The following is a 19,504-nucleotide window of genomic DNA, read 5'->3' as shown; positions in this document are numbered from 1 at the left end:
GGCTCGTTGGTCTAGGGGTATGATTCTCGCTTAGGGTGCGAGAGGTCCCGGGTTCAAATCCCGGACGAGCCCAGGTTTTATTTGGGGTGGGCCAGTGATGTAATGGATAATGTGTCTGACTACAGCTCAGAAGATTCTAGGTTCAGCTCCTGAATGGCTTATATCTTTTGTTTTTGACTGATATGGCAGTGAGTCTACAACAGTGCAATACTGCCTTAAGGTAAATGGCTGTCACTCTTGCCTCAATTAAACTCCCTTACATTGGGGCAGAGATTATCTGACTTAATTATGCACCCTGTCTGTGACTCAGGGCTGCCTGATATTGATTAAAGATGAGAACGGAGACCAATATGCCCTGCTACCTTGTATTTAGCCTGTCACGCTGGTCTGACAGCAAACCAGCAGCTCAGTGAGAGACCTAATTACATAATTTCCAAACAATCCCTGCTGATCTGCTCTATAATACCCGTGAACCATCTTGTACTCCTGCATAACAAAACTAAGTGATTTCATAATAGAACAACTGTTGAGGAATCACTGTCCAAATCATTCAGACACTGCTGCCATGCTTATACTGTCATCTGTCATCACTGACATGGCTCAGAAAATCAGATTTTGCTTATATACTACGCTAAAGTATAAAAGCACACACATACATATAATGCAATGTTTTCACACATCTAGCAGACACTGAAAAAGGACATTAAGTGTAAATTAAAAGCCTATTTTAGAAATAACATATAATCATAGAAGATCATATTCTTTCAGGCACAAAATAAGTAGAACATTGGGGATGTCTCTGCCGCAAACAAGTCTAGCCCTTCTTGTTACTTGTAATTTGTATGCCTAAAATACCCTTAAAATATATATCAGAGACAGGAGCAAAGTTACTGAAGACCTTGCTGTGACCTTGACACTGGATCAATTCCAAAATCTAATCAGTTCATCTCCTGGTTACAATGATAATTCCAAATCTTACAAACATTCAACCATTTGTTCTTGAGATATCACACAAACGAGAGTCTCAGTTGGATGGACCGATGGCAAAAATCATAGATAGCCAGAAAATGGGCCTTGAACAGTTCCTGAACATGAAGGTGTGAGAAACAAGAAGGAAGCTACTGAAGAAAAACTATTTCAGACACTTGACCTTGCTGTGACCTTCACCCTGTCATTTCTCATAGATTGAGTGACTGTATCAGAGACTACACAGCCTGATGAGTCTCCGCACAGTCATTTCAAATAAAATAATGCCTCATTAAGAAACAGTGATGATGTAAGCAGGATCAGAGAGGTCATTAGGTCTCTCATGTCAGTTGGAAAGTTTTAACATTCAACATAAAGATTTTTCTACAAAAAATGGAAATCATACCTGATTTACATTACTGTCTTAACCATTTTTGCAATAGTCAACTACAAGCAATTATTTAGTATTAGTTTTAATAAATTCTATTTAGATTCTAATATCTTTAAATCTCCAGTACATAGCTTGGAACTGTGATGGAGTTTGTTCTTGTAGTGTTACTTCAGTAGTTGCTTTCACTTCTGAAGATATGTTCAGTTCCTACACATGTTCATTCAACAGAGTAAACACATTTTATCATGGCTCAATGACCTGATTTAAAAAACAAACAAACAGGAAAAAAAAAAAAACAATGGCATAGCGTAGACGTCAGAGTGCTGCACAATACCAAATTGTACGCTGTAAAATATTCATATCACTGACATGAAATTGGACAAAACATTCTGCCCACACCCTGTTATTCCCTGGAGAGCCGTGGTCTCATCATCCGCATAACAATAGAGCAGCGTGTTGGAGTGAGCCTCTGTACACTGGCCCCTGCCACCTCCCTCATTAAAACGTGGGAAATGGAGGCTCTCGTCAAACAGTGCAGTGAGGAAACTGCCTCGCTCTTTAATGTGACCGTGTGGGGAGCAGCCTAAAGGACACATATGTCGAAGGTCTAGCACATTCTCTCATTCTAGAGACACTCTAATTGAGGTCACCTAGTGCTATGCATGAGCTGCGCTACAGGTTATTTCTGGATGTTTTTATGTAAAAGGGGAAACAGACCACTGTATCTTATTCTTTTCCACCTATTGCAATCATAATCCATAGTGGGTATACTCAAATTTATAATCTAAATAGACAGGAAGTGGTCAAAATCAGACAACACTAGAGCAAGAATGAACAAGTAACAAGTAGCTGGGAACTTGAAAACAAGGAACTAGGAAAGACAAAACTAAGAACATTGAAAATATGGCTTGTAATTGTAGTACTGAAACATACAAAAAGAGAAAAAGAGTTTTGACACAGTTTAATGGGATGAAGTGTGGAAATCTGGAAAGAAAATATAGCCTGTGTGACAAGATTGTTTTTAATTGACAGGTAAATATAGAACCAACATCATACAAAAATTGTTAGATTTGCAAATCTGCAAATGAAACATCTGTCAGAAAGATGAATCATCTTTACAGACAGTTGACTGGGACACCAATTATATGTTGGCGAATTGACACCAGCTTTATTTCATGTCACTGATAGTCACGGGAGGCATGAGGAAATACTAATCACATCTGCTGTGTGTATATACCTGCATATGCCTCACAGGCTCCGTGATGGACATCTCTTCAGACAGGGAAGCAGTGGTCCTGATGCCAAACTGTCACTGCGAGGAAGAACTGCACATGTCTGAGCAGGCCTCAGTCCATATTTTGTCCAGATTTAAACATCAATTTTACAAAACCCCACCTGTGACTCACAGCTTCCCTGCTGTCAAAAACACCAGCAACCAGATATCATCCTCCACAGATATCGAGTAGGATAATATTTAAAACTGCTGTAAGCAATATTAGCTGTTCTTGCTAACTTTCTCTAGACTTAGCCACCCAGTGAGTCCACCCACTCTCTTCTTCACTCCCATCTAAACCTCCAAAGCCCCATGATAATAAACATGCATACGCACAGTGCACTAGTAATAGTTTCAAGGTTTATTGTCAATGTCAAAGACAACAAACTTCTACAAAGAAAGCGACATTTGACGTTGTACATACAAACATGCAACAAAAGACAAGTTCTCACATCCCATCCTCCTCACGTATCCTCTCATTTGCCCATATTGCACATATTGAACATATGTTATTGATTAGTTATTAATCACTGATCATTAGTGATCAAAAAAGTTGATTTGTCCATGCATATGACTATAACGACAGCAGATGGCCCTGCCGTCATGGGGACACAACTTGTGAAGCTGTCCCAGGCTGTGTGAGAGAACAGGAGGGATTAGTAGTCCACTGAGAAATGTGCATATTTGATAAAACTATGATGGTTTAGGCCTAGGCATCATTTGCAACTCATCAGATAGGTTCCCTATTATAAGTTAATAAGTCAATAAATTACTATCTTATTAATATAATAATTTCCATATTTTGTAAATTGGTAACCTCTGCTGCATTTTTGCAGTAAGAGCTTCCACACCTAGTGAAACTTCCTTCACTAATTACAGACATTTTCTCATATGTAGAGCATCTCTGGTTATTACTTACTTTTGTTCATGCTAAGATGTCATATAAGAAAGGTGCTAAGCTAAGAATGAACACTGACTGGATGTGTAAGCAATATTGAAATATGTATAGTTTGATTATGTAAGTTCCACTATATGAGATATAGTATGCAACACAATTGTTTACATTTGTGTTGTGTGTATGTGTGTGTTTGCTTTTATCCTGGGCAATATGCACAGTGGGCCTGAAACTAAGTGTTGTATTTTGTCTAGTTACTAATGCAGTACTGATGGATAACAGCTAGGCCAGGCTAAAGTGCAAATAAGGCGTTCTGCTAGATTTTGGAGCGTGGCTATGGGGATTTGTGCTCATTCAGCCACAAGAGCATTACTGAGGAGGTCTGGGGTGCAGTCAGTGTTCCAACTCACCCCAATGTGTTAATACTATAATCAAGGTGGCTCAGAATACACCTGGAAGTACCTCAGTGTCAGGCTGTTCATGCATGGATGCCACAAAATGTGAGGGAGAGTGCAACTAATCGGAATGACTTCATTATATTGTTCCATTGTTTGGATAAATCTATATAAAACAGCTTTAAAGACTTCCTCTCCTGTCTGCCTTAGCATAAGATCTTTACTGTAGAATGTAACAGCTTGAATTTGTGTCATGTAGTTGCACATTTTAAATATTTATTAAGATCAACAACTGCACTCAGATATTACCAGCCACAGCATGTGCCTAATATGGAAGTATGTTACCAATGGCCTAATATTTTACTGATTTGTCATTGACGTCAACAAAGCAAAACTGAAACAGCAGCCCTCTAGTTTGTGTGTTAGGATAATTATGTATAATTATCTTGCTGAGGTCAGACATGATTGTGCAATGACCCAAATTATGAAGGTGAACCATTTTATTGAGCATAGGCTACTTAGCTGTCTGATGGTAATGCAGTTATGTCATAGTATTATATAAATGCCTCAGTTTGAAGGTTGTGGTTGATGAGATAATCCAAAAAAATTTAACTAACTGAAAAGGTGCATAACAAACCTAAATAATTCAATGATTTTAGAGGATTTGTAATTGTGTAGTTGAAAATATTTCTTTATATATTCTATATATATTCACTGGTGACTTGCTTACTTTTTAAATGTGCTCTGTGAACTCTAGTTAGTTAGTTTCCTCAAGCCAAAAATGGTTCATAAATCAGTAAAATATTAGGCCTTTGCTTTCATACATCCAGACTAGGCTCATACTGTGAGTAGGCAAGTCTAAGAGCAGTTGAAGAACTCTGAATATTTGACTTGTATATGCCTAATTAAATCACTGCTTACACATATATAAACCAAGAAAGAAGAACAATGAAAACTAATTATCTGCCTGTCCACAAAACAAGCAAGAGTTGTCACCATACAGTATGCAAATATGGGAATGGCGGATATCACTGAATAAATTCCAGATGGGGAAAATAAGTAGACTTGTATATATATTTCTACATCTATTCTGAGAAAAGTCTAGCTTTACTCCTAGTGAGCAACTGCTCCCCTCCAATTCTGCTGATCATGACTGGCTCAACAGGGACTGGATGTAGCTAAGGGTCTGTAGTCAATAGACATAATCTAAGGATCTAATAACAATAGGAAAAGTGGCTAGGGGCCGCTTATCAGTAGTGTCAGTCAGCTTCTAAGTATAATTAATGTCTTTATGCAAAATACTCACATACACACAATGAACTCAATCCTCCCAGGACTCCGGTTCATTTTCTCATATTGCCTGGTCAGCAACTCAGGCTTTGTTTAACTGAAGTGAGACCTAAAAACCAAGTGCAACAACAAATTTAACAACATTCATGTACATTCATGCTCATTCGCACTCGGGTTAATATTTTACTTTTAACAGTTGTTTCTTTCCTGTTTATGTGGTAAACAAATGTGCTATTGCTTTGAACTAGAGGAGTAATAATGTACCAGTGTGGTCCTACACAATTATAAGGTATGGAAATTAGAGAAAACAGCATTTCTCCATCAAGCATGTCAAATAACAGGCAGGTACAGTGCGATATTGGGTTGTATAATCCTTTATACCATGTTTTTTTTAATGTTGTTCCACTTTTAATTTCAACATTAACACACTGGATTTTGAAACTGATATAAGATAAAGAGTTGTGGCATTAACTTTCACAGCTGCAATACAAATAATAATAAATTAATTAATAATCTGTACACCACAGTATTTACTCAGTTCCCCCTCCGAAAGTATTGGAATGGCAAGGCCAGTTCTTTAGTTTTTGCTATACACTGAAGGCATTTGGGTTTGAGGTCAAAAGATGAATATAAGATGATAGATCAGAATTTCAGCTTTCACTTCCTCATATTTATGTCTGTGTTAAACAACTTAGTACATGGTACCTTTTGTAAACCAACCCATTTTTTAAGTTAACAAAAATACTGGAACATATTACTGACAGGCATTTCTTGTTGCCCAGGTATGCCCTGTTAGATTGATTGTATAAACAGTAAATAGCTCTGAATGTCTGCCTTTAGTCTGAGCCCTGGGTTTCACCTGTTAGTACTGCATTTGTTGTTAAAAGGATCATGAAGACCAGAGAAATGTCTATGGGAGAAAAACAAGTCATTGTGAAGCTGAGAAAAGAGGGGAAATAGATCAGAGCCATTGCACAAGCATTAGGCATAGCCAATACAGCAATTTGGAATATCCTGAAAAAGAAAGAAACCACTGGTGTACTAACAACCAGACATCAAACAGGTCAGCCAAGGAAAACAACAGCAACTGATAACAGAAACATTGGGAGAGCTGGGAAGAAAAATTCAAAAACATCACAATCCACCACTCGAAGAAGGCTTCAAGGGTAGAAATATAGAGGCCATACCACAAGATGCAAACCAGTCATAAGCAGCAACAATCAGAAGGCCAGATTGGAATTCGCAAAGAAATATAGAGATTAACCTCTACCAAAGTGATGGAAAGGCCAAAGTGTGGAGAGAGAAAGGATCTGCTCATGACATTCAGAAGTCTACAGAAACATCCTCTCTGCCAATTTACAGAGAAATGCATCTAATCTTATTGGGAGGATCTTCATCATGCAGAAAGACAATGACCCAAAACACGCTGCCAACAAAACAAAGAACTTCATCAGGGGAAAAGTGGAGGGTTTTAGATGGGCCAAGTCAATCACCAGACCTTAACCCAATTGAGCAGCATTTCACCTCCTGAAGAGGAGACTGAAGGGAAAAACCCCCCCATAACAAATAACAACTGAAAGCAGCTGTGGTACACACCTGGAAAAGTATCACAAAAGAAAAATGCAGCAGTTTGGTGGTCAGTGGGTTGATGCAGGTATTGCAAGTAAGGGATATGCAACCAAATACTGCGTTATTTACATAATCTGTTCCAACACTTTTGCTTATCAAAAGACTGGGTCGTCTGCCACCAAAGGTGCCATGTTATAACACATCTTTATATAAATATCAGGAAATGAAAGCTGAAATTCTCATATATCATCTTATATTCATCTTTTTATCTCAAACCCAAATGTCTTCAGTGTATAGCAAAACCAAAAGAATTGGCCTTGCAGTTCCAATAATGTATTTTCAACTAAGAAATATCAGATGCATAACAAAAACTGCAACTGTTAAACCATTTACTTGAAGAGTTTATATTACTTTTTTTCACATGGACCAAGACTGTCATCTAGTGGTCCAACCAGTCCAGACACTTCAAAAATATTTTTGAAAAATCCTAGTCATGCACAGTCATATTGACTGCCATTTGCAGTTTCCGGAAAACATGACAGCCTCTGAATGTGTGCCAGGAAAACATACACCACCAATACACCAATACACCACCAGGAGCAGCCTGAACTGTTGACACAAAACACTTTAGGTCTATGAATTCATGCTGTCGATGCCAGGAGTGGAACCAGACGATGTCACAACCTTTCTGAAGTCCACAACTTTGTGCTGGAGTTTGTTAGACCTCCCCTTAGAGCCCACTGAGATTGCTGAATGGAAATAAATCTCTCAATTAAAGAGTGCTGCATGCCTTGCCTTGCCTTGCCTTGCATGCATTGGCCAGATGACTATGGAGTGACTTTGTGGGTAAACATTTGAACCTACGGTTTCTGGCCAAAAACAAATGAAACAATCTACTGACCTCACAGAGTTGCATAAAGGGAAGCCTGCTGAATGTTTTTATACCCATTACACACCCCTCATAGCATTTGTATCTCTCAGCAGCATTTCTTGTTGTTATACCCAGTACCCACCCATCACACTATTTGGATCTGACGGCAGCATTTCTATCATCGGACCAACTTTTCAGCTGTCTTGGAGGAAAGACTGGCCCAATGGGTGATGGATGTTATCACCATGGCCTACAGGCAGGCTGGACACCTGGCCCCTACCGTGACATGCCACTCTATGAGGACCATCTCCTCATGGCTATTAGAGACATGGAGCTCCAGGAAGTCTATCACCCTGCAGCTTCCCCAAGTTTTACAAGTTTAACATTGCCCTACCCAGTGGCATTAGTGCAGTTGAAACCTGAAGGGGTGAAATTTATCACTATTTACGTATTTAGCTGTGGTTACTATTATTAGCCCCAACAGGCAATAGAAGACAGATTTTTTTTTAAATTGCTAAGATATTTTTGAAGTTCAATAAACAAACTATATTAGAAATTGGCTTTGTGCAAGTAGTATTTCCAGTGAAGGGACCTTAGGCCTAATATCAGGATGAAGTTGAATTTAGAGCTTCAAACATGCAGACATCACACACAAGGAAATTTGAGAGTACACGGTTTTGCATCAGGGATTTATGTTCAGTATAATGCTTTAAAAGGCACAGAAAACAACTCCCCATAACGTCTTCACAATGATGATGTTTCTGTATAGGGAATTTTTCCAATCCAGCAAATCCAATTAAACGGATAAACCATTGTTCATGACAATTTTCATATTGGTCAGTCCAAGTTTTAGAATAGTTCATAAACAACATTAAAAAAAATAGATATTTTATGAAAAAAAGTAGGAACCTTGAAATGTCCAGCCATGTGCAATGAAATAAAAACAAGAATTACCATTCAACAAATGTTTAAAATAATTTATTTTCAGAAACATCTACACTGAATATTGATTAACATAGTCACTATATAAAATATGTACATAAAGCTCTGTCTGAAAAATAATTGCGTTGGCAGACCCAGAGGTTTGTGCGCTGGGTTGCGGAATAGTCCATTCAGGGTACTGGTATACTTGTGTGTGTGTGTGTGTGTGTGTGTTTAAAATGAGGCAGATTGCATTGTGTCAGCATGATCGGAGTTTAAGACAGACAGCAGTTGGACTGCTTGGAATCCCTCCCCTGTTGGTTATGAAGATAAAAATGAGTAAGTTAGTAAGTGTTCATTAGTGCTTACAAGTCATCTATACAAACACACATGCTTTGGTAGGTTTTTTTGAATATGCTTAGAACTAGACTAACTTTATTCAAGATGTTTACTCAAATGCAACAAACTAGGTGTAGTCTGATATAATAAATTCATTATAATTATGCTATAAGACAAGATGCTGCCCATATGCTGCAAACCGTCAGCCCAGATCATCATGCACCCAGTATATAAGATGAGGCCAAGTACCTAATTGAGGTCCTGCTAGCATAGCATGCTACTGACTGCTAAGGGTTCTTGATACCTGTTGTCTCTGCTGCTGTCGTCGGTACTCTTCCTCACTAGCAGCGAGGGCCTGAGCCAGGGCCAGATCCTCCTGCTCCTGAGGACTGTTCGCACACACACGCACACACTTTATAACAGGTCAAGCTTCACATAAGGCATTGTAAGATTAAGTGCGTCAACTTGGCTACCTGAGAGCAGGCGGCGTGTGTCGGGCCGTTTCCGCCAGTGACATCTCTAATGCACGCTGGAGAGCCTGCTCCTCTGTCTAGATCCCAAGAAAGACAAATGTGCTTCATTATTTATGGCCTTTTCCAATTCACTAGCATTTCAGAAGTAGTGGGCATTAAATATTTAAAGTCAGAATGAATGAATATACTACCAGTCCAGCCTGATAGGATGCTGATGAAGGTATTACATTCTGTGCCGCAGGGGGAACCACAGAAGGGGCTGGAGTCCTTTGTGCACTGCAGAGAGAACAATATTATTCCAAACTGAAAGTAATACAATCAAATGAAGTTTAACAAGGTATTTAATCAATATGTCGAACAAATCCCACCATTATTCACAGAATTTTAACTCACCTACTATTCTGAGCACGAGCTGTTCGGCCTACTCCAGTCGAGCTCCCTATAATGGATGAGCCTGCAGCACTACTGCTGGAGGCACCCTGAGCTCTCATTAAAGCAGCATGTCTGTAAATAAATAAAACAGATGGATGAATGGATAGATACACTATATGGCCAAAGGTATGTGGACATCCATATGTGGTTCTTCACAAAACTGTTATCACAAACTTGGAAGCACAAAATTTAATACAATGTCTTTGTGTGCTATAGCATTAAAGTTTGCCGTCATTGGAACTAAGGGGCCCAAAAACCTGTTCCAAAATCACAGTGCCCCTGTGCACAAAGCGAGGTCCATGAAGACATGGTTTGCCAAGGTTGTCATGGAAGAACTCAAGTGGCCTTCACAGAGCCCTGATCTCAACCCCACTGAACACCTTTGGGATGAACTGGAATGCCGACTGCACCCCCTGGCCTCCTCGCCCAGTCTAATGCTCTTGTGGCCGAATGAGCAAATTTTTAAAAATCTAGCGTAAAGTATTCCCGGAAGAGAAAAGCAAACCAACTCCATATTAATGCCCATGGTTTTGGAACAGGATGTTCAACAAACATGTATGGGTATGATGGTCAGATGGTCAGGTGTCCACATATTTTTGTCCATATAGTGTATATTAGTCGATATTACTAAAGACTTAAAATGGGTCAGGCCCTGAGAGATAAACAGCATTCCTCAACATGTCCTTCCAATAGGATTCAAGACAATGCTTACCCTGATTTGGAGACTGGCTTGCCATCAGTCTTACAATCATGGTCCAATGGATGTCTGTGCTTAAGACAGTAGTTCAAGTGGCACTCGTCACATGTTACACGAATCATCTCCTTCTGCTTGCAGCCTCCTTTAGAGCACTTATTTGTAAAAATCTTGACCAAAACAGGAGACAAGGTTCAGTTAGGAGTTCAAGTCTGAGATATGAGCATGTACTTTTTTAGGTTTAAATGTTAATACCTTTCTTTTCTTCTGTGCAGGATCTGACTTGCAGTCACGGTCTATGTGCTCACCAACTTTAACATCTGGCATTTCCCCTCTTTTAATCGGAATGGGGGTATTGCACAATGGACACACTGGGACCTGGACATCCTGAGCAAGAGAACCAGTAAAACTTCATTATAAGGCCCTCGTTAGATTGCTAGACAAGCAACGGAACAGTATTTATCATACTTATAATCAGTAATAGGCATAAGTATTTAACTAATTAACATGCTTGTTATGTAACCATCAAATCGTCTAGTTTCTGGCTATTTTCAATAGCTGGGCAACTGCGGGGCAAAGGAATCGTAGCACCCTGAAACGGCTCAGTTAGCAATTATTCAGCTCTCCCAGCTGGTGGCTCATCAAAGCTAATTAGCTGTAAAATATGTTTCTTTAAATAAGCAGCTTTTCTGCACCCAGACTTGGTTGTACAAAGACAACAGAATCTACCTGCGGGCAAAGACACAGTCACACAAAGGTGAAGAAGTCTGAGGGAGTCCACCATTGAAGTACAGCACAACGTTCTGTAGGTTTGCTGTTTTTTTTTCTCTGACTGAACTACATGATTTCCATGTCTGTTATTAATCATGTGCTTCTGGAGGATTCCTGTCCTTACTTTTTGTTACAGGTGGTGCTTTGCATGCGTGACCTCACCCATCTTATCTTTCCACCCAGATCTGCAGGCCTCTGGACCTGCCAGCCAGCTGTGCACAAAGCTGACTTCATCCCGGCCTATGCTGGTAGTCTCTCACATCACTTCCTGCATTCACAGAGATTTGGCTCAACTAGGAGAACATGTCCACACACTCTGCACTCTCTACCACTTTGCTGCACCGCTTGGACATAAGGGCCTTTCGCACCGCTTTAGTTCCAGAACTAAATTTACAGTACTAAAGTACTGGGTGATTTTGCTCGAACTATTTCCCAGTACCGTTTAAAGGGTTGCATTCGCACCGACAGTGGGCACTAGGAATTGACGTAAGCTGGTCGACAGCGACGTCATTTGTGCGCGGCGTTCAATGACGGAAACAAAGAAGAACAACATAAACAACCGGAGGATGGAGGACGCTGTGATCGGAGCTGTGTTTTTGTTGTGTCTCGCGTCCATCTATCGCTGTTCACCATACTTGCGAAATAAGTTGACACTACAGTGTGTTTACACGGCGTTTTAAATCATGGCGGGTGAGGGCGTTTTCGTACGCGTTTGGCCAATCAACGTCTACTTACGTCACGGATAGTACCAGTTGTGCTGGTTAGACCCTGCTCCGGAGTAGGAGCTAATTTGGTTCTCGAAAAAGGCAGGCCGGTACTAAAATCGCATCCAGTTCCGGAGGTGCGAAAACGCCAAAAAGTGGGTAGTTCCACAATTAGTTCAGGTACTATGAAAAGTACCTATACTGTCCTTCTTCTCTTTCTGAACTTCAGATATCTGAGTTCCCATTGGCACTGTTTGGAAACCTTGTAAGCATCCTATCATAATAACCCTCTAGGTCCTTTTTATAGAAGAGTGCGATTCTCTTTTCTCTGCATTTCCAATGGATTGCTCCACTCTGATCCTGTGTGGAGACTTCAATCACCAAACTCGTGGCACCGTGTCCGGTCATTCACCATCGCTGATCCTTCAACCTGAACCACTTGCAGTCACCAAAAAACAAGTAAAAACTTTAATGCTGCATTCACCAAAAACTCCACCATGTCAAATCTGACAGTAACTCCTCTTCTCATATCATGCTCTCATCCCTACCACCAATGCCATTTTTTCAGATCTGCCTGCTGAGGCTTCTGCTTCTACCGTCTGCACAGCCCTCTCCATGTCAATGGAATTAGTCTGCCTTACTGTCTCCACACTGACAGAATAATGCTTCACAGCACTAACAGAAAACAGAGGAAAACTCACCCACAGATCGTGCAATGATTGAGCAATGTTTGCATCATTCACCTTTTCCTTGCTTCCACCAAGACTGCCTTCTTTAATTATAAAATTAACACATGTATCTCTGACCCAAGTAAATTGTTCTCTACCTTCTCAGCTGACCATGCACTCTCTGACCTGCTTGCTTGACTCGATATCATACACACACTTCTCCAGACAGCTAAATGACCCCCTGAATGCCAAACAGTCAGGTTACAAGGCCGTGTAGTTTACAGAAAGGGCCCTGCTCGTAGTCCTTGGTGGTTTTAAAGCGTAAAAAAAAAATCATTCAAAAAAATCATTCACATGTCGAACCAACCTACTTAATTATTAAAGACCTAAGCTTAAAAATTTTTTTTTTACCTTTAAGCTAAGAAAGGGAAATGTTTTGCTTGTTATTAAATAGTTGTGGTTTCATGAATGTGTTTCTCTGTTTATTTTACTTAGTAATTAATAATTTGTGTTTTTAAGTATTGGACTACAGATTTAAAAATATCAACCACGTTACCTTTTTATATGATGAAGTACACTTGTGACTTGCATAAGTTATGTGGTCTTTGCAGAAAATCCCTTCACAGGCGTCACATCTCATCGGCAGGAAATCTGTTAAATAAAATTGAATGAAGTAAATTTTTTCCTCGGCAGCAAGTAAGCAGCTATTTTAGAACTGATCATCTAGAAGAGAAACAGGTAGATACTTCCACTGAGAAGCTCTCACTCACCCAGGCGCTTGCAGGATTTCTCTGAACAGTGTTCTCCCAGGTCTGGAAACTCCATGGCACTGTGGTGAAAAGGATCTGCTTTCCCACTGTATTCAAAACATTAAGGTCATTTACATTTAAGGTATGCAGCAGGTACTGTTAATCCAGAGCAACTTACCAACATGCTTATATCTGGAGAATACAGTGAGGGCAAGTACAGTATCCAGACACTACTGTTGTTGTTGTTTAATATACGTCCAGTGCAAATATCAACTTCAAACTTAGACACATAATGTCTTTTGACTTTGTACTTTTAAATAAGAACAAAAAATATGCATTTATAAGCATAAACAGAAAGATGTTTATGAAATTGATAGAAGGCAGCCTTGCTGATTTGAATTCCATTGAAAATTTAAGGAGCATTATGAAATTGTGAGTCCATCAGCAGGACCCTTGTAACCTTGAGGAACTGAAGATGATTTGCCAAAAGGAATGGAACAAAACTGAACCATAATTCTGCAAAAATCAGCTACATCAACGGCTACATCAACAAGTGCATCACATGTGCAAACCAGAAACCGTGGATGACTGCTAAAGTGCCGTTGCTACTGAAAAACTCGAGACACTGCCTTCAGATCTGATGACAAGGCTGCCCTCCGCACAGCGAGGGACAATCTGTCCCAGGCTATCAGAGAGGCAAAGCGCCACTATGCACAAACCCATGGTCACTTCCTAGACGCCAAGGACATGTGGCGCACTTGGCAAGGTATTCAGGCCATCACGGACTACAAAGCTCCATCACAGACTTGCTCCCAGACACACTGAATGATTTCTATGCACCGTTTGAAGCACCGAACAATAAGACCACCTCAAATTCCACCAACGAAGTACTCTGTCTGTAAACAGCGCACGTCAGGAAAACTCTGTCGCAAGTTAACACACGGAAGGGTGCTGATCCTGACAACATACCCGGCCGGGTGCTGAGGGAATGTGCTCTTGTCCTTACAAACATCTTCAACATTTCCATGTTACCACCATCATCCCAATGCCTGAATGACTACCAGCCTGTTGAACTCACACCCATCTTCATGAAGAGCTTAGAGTGGCTATTCAGGAAAAACACATAAAGAGCAGTCTTCCCACCACACTAGACCTTAAACCCATTCCAGTGCACCTACCATCCTACCCACTGCTACCATCCACCTGTCCCTGACTCACCTAGACAAAAACAACTATTATATAAGGATGCTGTTCATAGACTTCAGTTCAGCACTCATCACATTCATCCCACAACAACTGATAGAAAAGCTAAGTCTGCTGGGTTTGACTACCTTCCTCTTCAACTGGATCCTAGCCTTCTTGACCAGGAGACCCCAGTCCGTCAGGGTCGGCAACACCACCTCCAGTACCTCCACACTGAACACCAGCGCTCCCCAGGCCTGTGTGCTCCGTCCACTGCTGTTTACTCTGCTGACTCATGACAGTTCAAATCACATCGTCAGGTTTGCTGATGACGCTACAGTTGTGGAACTATCAGGAACAATGATGACTCAGTGTACAGGGAGGAGGTGAACCAGCTCACAGAATGGTGTAGAGACAACAGTCTATCTCCCAATGATGCTAAAACAAAAGAGTTTTTGATTGTTGACTTCAGGAGTGGACGACTCACTACTGCACATCAACAGAACAACTGTGGAGAGAGTCAAAAGCTCAGAGTTTCTCGACTTTCAGTGCCACGATAATGTCAATCTCGATGTTGTAATCATAAAACACTACGTCTTGAACATTTCACAAACAACACACCCGTAAACATCAAGAGACTTGTATGCTTTCAATTTCTCTCTAGTATAAACGCTCAGGGTTTCTATGAGATATGTATATATGTCCAGTCAGTGCAGCCTAGACCAACACTTAGCATCATTTAGCCACTGATACAACACCAAGCTATAAGGAGCTTCTACAGTTACACCGTTTGAAAGTGTCAGTTTAGTCGAATAGCACTCCTCGTCTTCTAGTGCTAATCCATAATGATAAGTGGATAATATTGTAGCTAATGTCAATCCAATTCCTAAATAAAACTTTTGATAGATTCTTGAGCAGATTAAAACCAAGTAGCATCAGCTTGCTATGCTACGCGTGTCTTTTTATAACCTGGTTGCGCATGCACATCTTTTTTTTTTCTTTACAAACACTGAAGGCGTCCAGTAGAACAAAGTCAAAGACATTGGGCCTTATCTATCAAGCTGGATACAAACAGATTTATTCGTAAATTGTTCGTACGAGCGTTTTCACAAGGAAATTGGTATTCACGAAAACTAATGTAAACCTCGACTTGGTCAAATTCAAATCATATAATCTGCATAGATTACTGAATGTTTATACAAGGAATATACTGTTGAGTTTAAACTGCTTATTCTTATTACGTTTACAGCGTTTAGCTGACCGAGTCTCTATAGAAAACACATCCTTATGCTAGTTCACTGGGTCAGTGACTAAGAGTACTATTGAGAATGCTTTGTGAAAATCAGTCATTTTATATTGTTGGCATTAATTAAAGAATATGAAAAATAAAGAAAGTGAGCCAACCCATAATTTAAGACAAATAAAACTAATCATTCAATTGTAACAAAAGAAATGGCGGTGTATAAACGGAGGACGGGTCGGTCTGTCTGCGCAGAGCCGTAAGCCGTAAACAAACACCTCAGCTCACAGAAGATTTAGCGCTCGCTTAATATTTTTATTGGCATAGAAGTGAGTTCAAATAACTTCTACTTCTATCTTTCAGCCTTTACTCTGATCGCTCATTTCATGCTCCCAGCTGTCTGTGCACTTTACCTTTTATGGAGTTTTGTGGGCGTCACTACATGCAAATGAGCCGTGTCAGGTGATCACTTCAGCTTTGCACTTTACAGGTGATCAACATGCGCACACGAGTACAAAGAAAATCAGCATTTCCAAAACTTTTGTAAATCCAGCAGAAAATTTTAGCTCGGTTTGTCTTATGCAAACATTTACACAACTTTACTACTAAAAGATTGATACATGAGGCAGATTATGTGTGTAAACCTGAAGTAGATATATGCACTGGAAGCTTATTAAATAACAAATAACAGAAGTGTCTGAATACGTATTTCACCTCACTGTAGGCTAAAGACACCAACCATTGCCTCGGCTGTAATCAGTCTCGATAAAAAAAATATGGCAAAAATATGTAAAAGTAAATGAACAGATAAATTATATAAAAACAGTCTAGAGTGACAACTAACTATATCACGATATATATAAATATATAAACTATATCTGTGTGATATCTCCCATTATGTCACTTTTTGACTGTACACAATGTTTACAGTTTATTATTATTTTTACTTGCGTAGAATACATTAATATTTAGAGTACTGCATGTACAATATGCTCCACTATGACACTTTTTGACTGCAGAAAATGTTTACAATGTTTATAGTTTATTACTTTTACTTGCTCGGAGTACTTTCATATTTAGCGTACTGCATGTGTAATATCTCCCATTATGTCACTTTTTGACTGTATACAATGTTTATAGTTTATTATTATTTATTTGCTCAGAGTACTAATAATTACTAATCTTGTCTGTGTTCAATGTTTTCCACTTTTTGTACTACATAAGAGTTCTCAATTTTCACTGTGTCTGGGCAGGAGTGTGCAACTGGAGCACAAGAATTTCACTGTAAATATAATAAAACTGTAAGTAATAATAATAATAATAATAATAATAATAATAAAGTGCAAACATGGCAAAAAGTGACACAGTGGGAGATATGAGGTACTCTAAATATTAATGTACTCTGAATAAGTAAAAACAATAAACTGTAAAGATTTTAAATAGTTAAAAAGTGACATATTACACATCCAATACTCCAAATATTAATGCATTCTGAATAAGTAAAAATAATAATAAACTGTAAGTAATAATAAAAATAAACTGCAAACATGTCAAAAAGTGACATAGTGAGAGATATTACACATCCGGTTTATATATTTAAATATTAATGTCCGCAAATAAAAAATAAAATAAAAAAATATAATAATTAAAAAAAATAATAAATAAATAATAAACTGTAAACACATTAAACATTTAAAACAATCAAAAAGTGACACTGTGGGAGATATTACACATCCAATACTCCAAATATTAATATACTCTGAGTAAGTAATAATAATAATAATAAGCTGCAAACATGTCGAAAAGTGACATAGTGAGAGATATTACACATTCGGGTTATATATTTAAATATTAATGTCCTCAGAGCAAAGAAAAATAATAAAATAAACTGTAAACACAGTAAACATTTAAAACAATCACAAAGTGACACAGTGGGAGATATTACACATCCAATACTCCAAATATTAATGTCCTCAGAGTGAGTAAAAATAATTATAAACTGCAAACAGTCAAAAAGTAACACAGTGGGAGACATTACACATCCAATACTCCAAATATTAATATACTCTAAAGCAAGTAAAAATCAGAATAAACTGTAAACAGTCGAAGTGACAGTGGGAGATTCTCAGACACTCTTTACACACATGAATAAACCTGAAACTAATGCTGAATCATGCTAATGTGGATGTAAACCTCAAACCTGAGGAGTTTAGCTACAACATTAGCTCTACATTGGGGGAAGAAATGTATCTGAATCTATATGAATATATATAATAATTATTACACTAGATTAAGAGCCAGACTATAATCCAGGAAGTAATGTTACACTGACAGGCTTCAGTTTCTCACAAGTTCTGAGTGGAAACATTAACAATAGTGTCTCTGGGAAACATGTATTTGTTTATCGTGTCAACTCAGAACTTCTGAGAAACTGTAGCCTGTCAGTGTCACCTGACAACATTAACATTTCCTGCTGAATTATATTCGACTTTAAATGGCTGTGAGGTTTGTTGTGGTCAATAAATAACTACCTCGAATTAATGGAGGCCGCTAATAAACAGCTAGCAGCTAACTAGCCGGATCACAGAGGCTGATTTCATAGAAGAGTTGGAACATAACACAGTTTAACCATGGAGAAAATCACTACAGAAACGCGATTAGGTGTTTCTTACCGATATCGTCCACCAAATCGCCGTGGTTGGTCCCTGGAGTCTGGGTGTAAACACGTATTTCGTCGTTAAATCGCCGCTGAAACACAAACACGGTCAGGGTTTATGTACGAGACCTCGGTTATTTCCTCCCATATTAATCCCACTGAGCGCTGTGAAGCAACCAACAATAAACCACACGAACACACTTCAAGACAAAAGTATGACACTTTTACACTCACTGCATGGCCAAAAGTATGTGGACTCCTGACCATCACACCCATATGTGAGCCTTTTCCAAACACAAAATGTCTTTGTATGCTGTAGCATTACAGTTTCCCTTCACTGGAGCTCAAACCTGTTCCAGCATGACAATGTCCCTGTGCACAAAGCGAGCTCCATGAAGACATGGTGTGTGAAGGTTGGAGTGGAAGAACTCGAGTGTCCTGCACAGAGCCCTGACCTCAACCCCACTGAACACCTTTGGGATGAACTGGAACACCGACTGAACCCCAGACCTCCTCACCAACATCAGTGCCTGATCTCACTAATGCTCTTGTAGCTGAATGAACACAAATCCCCACAGCCACGCTCCAACATCTAGTGGAAAGCTTCCCAGAAGAGTGGAGCTTATTATAACAAAAACTGGAATGAGACATTCAACAAGCACGTGTGGGTGTGATGGTCAGATGTCCACATACTTTTGGTCATATTGTGTATATACAGTGGGGTACCATTAGTGATAATGCTTTTAACACAAAGGTTTTCATTACAAACGATATTGGGTGAAAAGTAGAAGAAATATTTACATGAATTTCAGAGTTTCTTAGTATTTGATTCGTCCCCTTTTCTGCTTTAGTGACAGTGCGCACTCGAGCTGACACGCAACCCAACAAATTTGTATAAAACCTGATGATCCATTTTAGATCAAATCCATCAGAGTGTCTTCTGATCACATGCTGCAATGGAAGGGATAAAACTCACGGAAAATCTGACTTTCTGAACAAAGAAGTTAACATGATCAATATCACAC

At 39.3% G+C, this 19,504-nt stretch overlaps 1 protein-coding gene and 1 non-coding gene across 5 annotated transcripts; one reads left to right on the top strand and one right to left on the bottom strand.

Annotated features, from left to right (window-relative positions):
- Nucleotides 1–72, top strand: trnap-agg (transfer RNA proline (anticodon AGG)). The gene has a single exon. It is a non-coding gene; the product is annotated as a tRNA-Pro (tRNA).
- Nucleotides 73–8,612: 8,540 nt separating this feature from the next.
- zfand2a (zinc finger, AN1-type domain 2A) lies at nucleotides 8,613–18,655 on the bottom strand. Of its 4 annotated transcripts, none has more exons than XM_026929410.3 (10): nucleotides 18,496–18,655; nucleotides 13,423–13,508; nucleotides 13,209–13,303; nucleotides 10,765–10,896; nucleotides 10,528–10,679; nucleotides 9,777–9,887; nucleotides 9,575–9,659; nucleotides 9,384–9,460; nucleotides 9,160–9,299; nucleotides 8,613–8,885 (listed from the first exon to the last, which is right to left on the bottom strand). In XM_026929410.3, the coding sequence occupies exons 2-9, from the start codon at nucleotides 13,475–13,477 to the stop codon at nucleotides 9,188–9,190; spliced, it is 819 nt and encodes a 272-aa protein (XP_026785211.2). In that variant the 5' UTR covers nucleotides 13,478–13,508; nucleotides 18,496–18,655; the 3' UTR covers nucleotides 8,613–8,885; nucleotides 9,160–9,187. The 4 variants fall into 4 exon arrangements, with proteins under 4 accessions (XP_026785211.2, XP_026785208.2, XP_053084517.1 ...); XM_026929407.3 differs by having other exon boundaries at nucleotides 9,215–9,299; XM_053228542.1 differs by lacking the exons at nucleotides 13,209–13,303; nucleotides 13,423–13,508; nucleotides 18,496–18,655 and adding an exon at nucleotides 11,443–13,187 and having other exon boundaries at nucleotides 9,215–9,299.
- Between the last annotated feature and the right edge of the window lie 849 nt (nucleotides 18,656–19,504).

The sequence above is a fragment of the Pangasianodon hypophthalmus genome, chromosome 23, assembly GCF_027358585.1.
Source record: "Pangasianodon hypophthalmus isolate fPanHyp1 chromosome 23, fPanHyp1.pri, whole genome shotgun sequence".
NCBI classification, from domain to species: Eukaryota; Metazoa; Chordata; class Actinopteri; order Siluriformes; family Pangasiidae; genus Pangasianodon; species Pangasianodon hypophthalmus.
Note: the sequence above shows the minus strand (reverse complement) of the source record. Positions and strands in the feature narration are given on the sequence as shown.

Bases quoted from the DNA above. Each gene is read 5' to 3' on its own strand.
- zfand2a (XM_026929407.3), bottom strand. From the start codon at position 13,477: ATGGAGTTTCCAGACCTGGGAGAACACTGTTCAGAGAAATCCTGCAAG. The intron at 10,897-13,208 runs GTAACGTGGTTG...TCTCTTGCTCAG, and splicing joins GTACTTCATCATATAAAAAG to GATGTCCAGGTCCCAGTGTG. The intron at 9,888-10,527 runs GTAAGCATTGTC...ATTTATTTACAG, and splicing joins AAGCCAGTCTCCAAATCAGG to ACATGCTGCTTTAATGAGAG.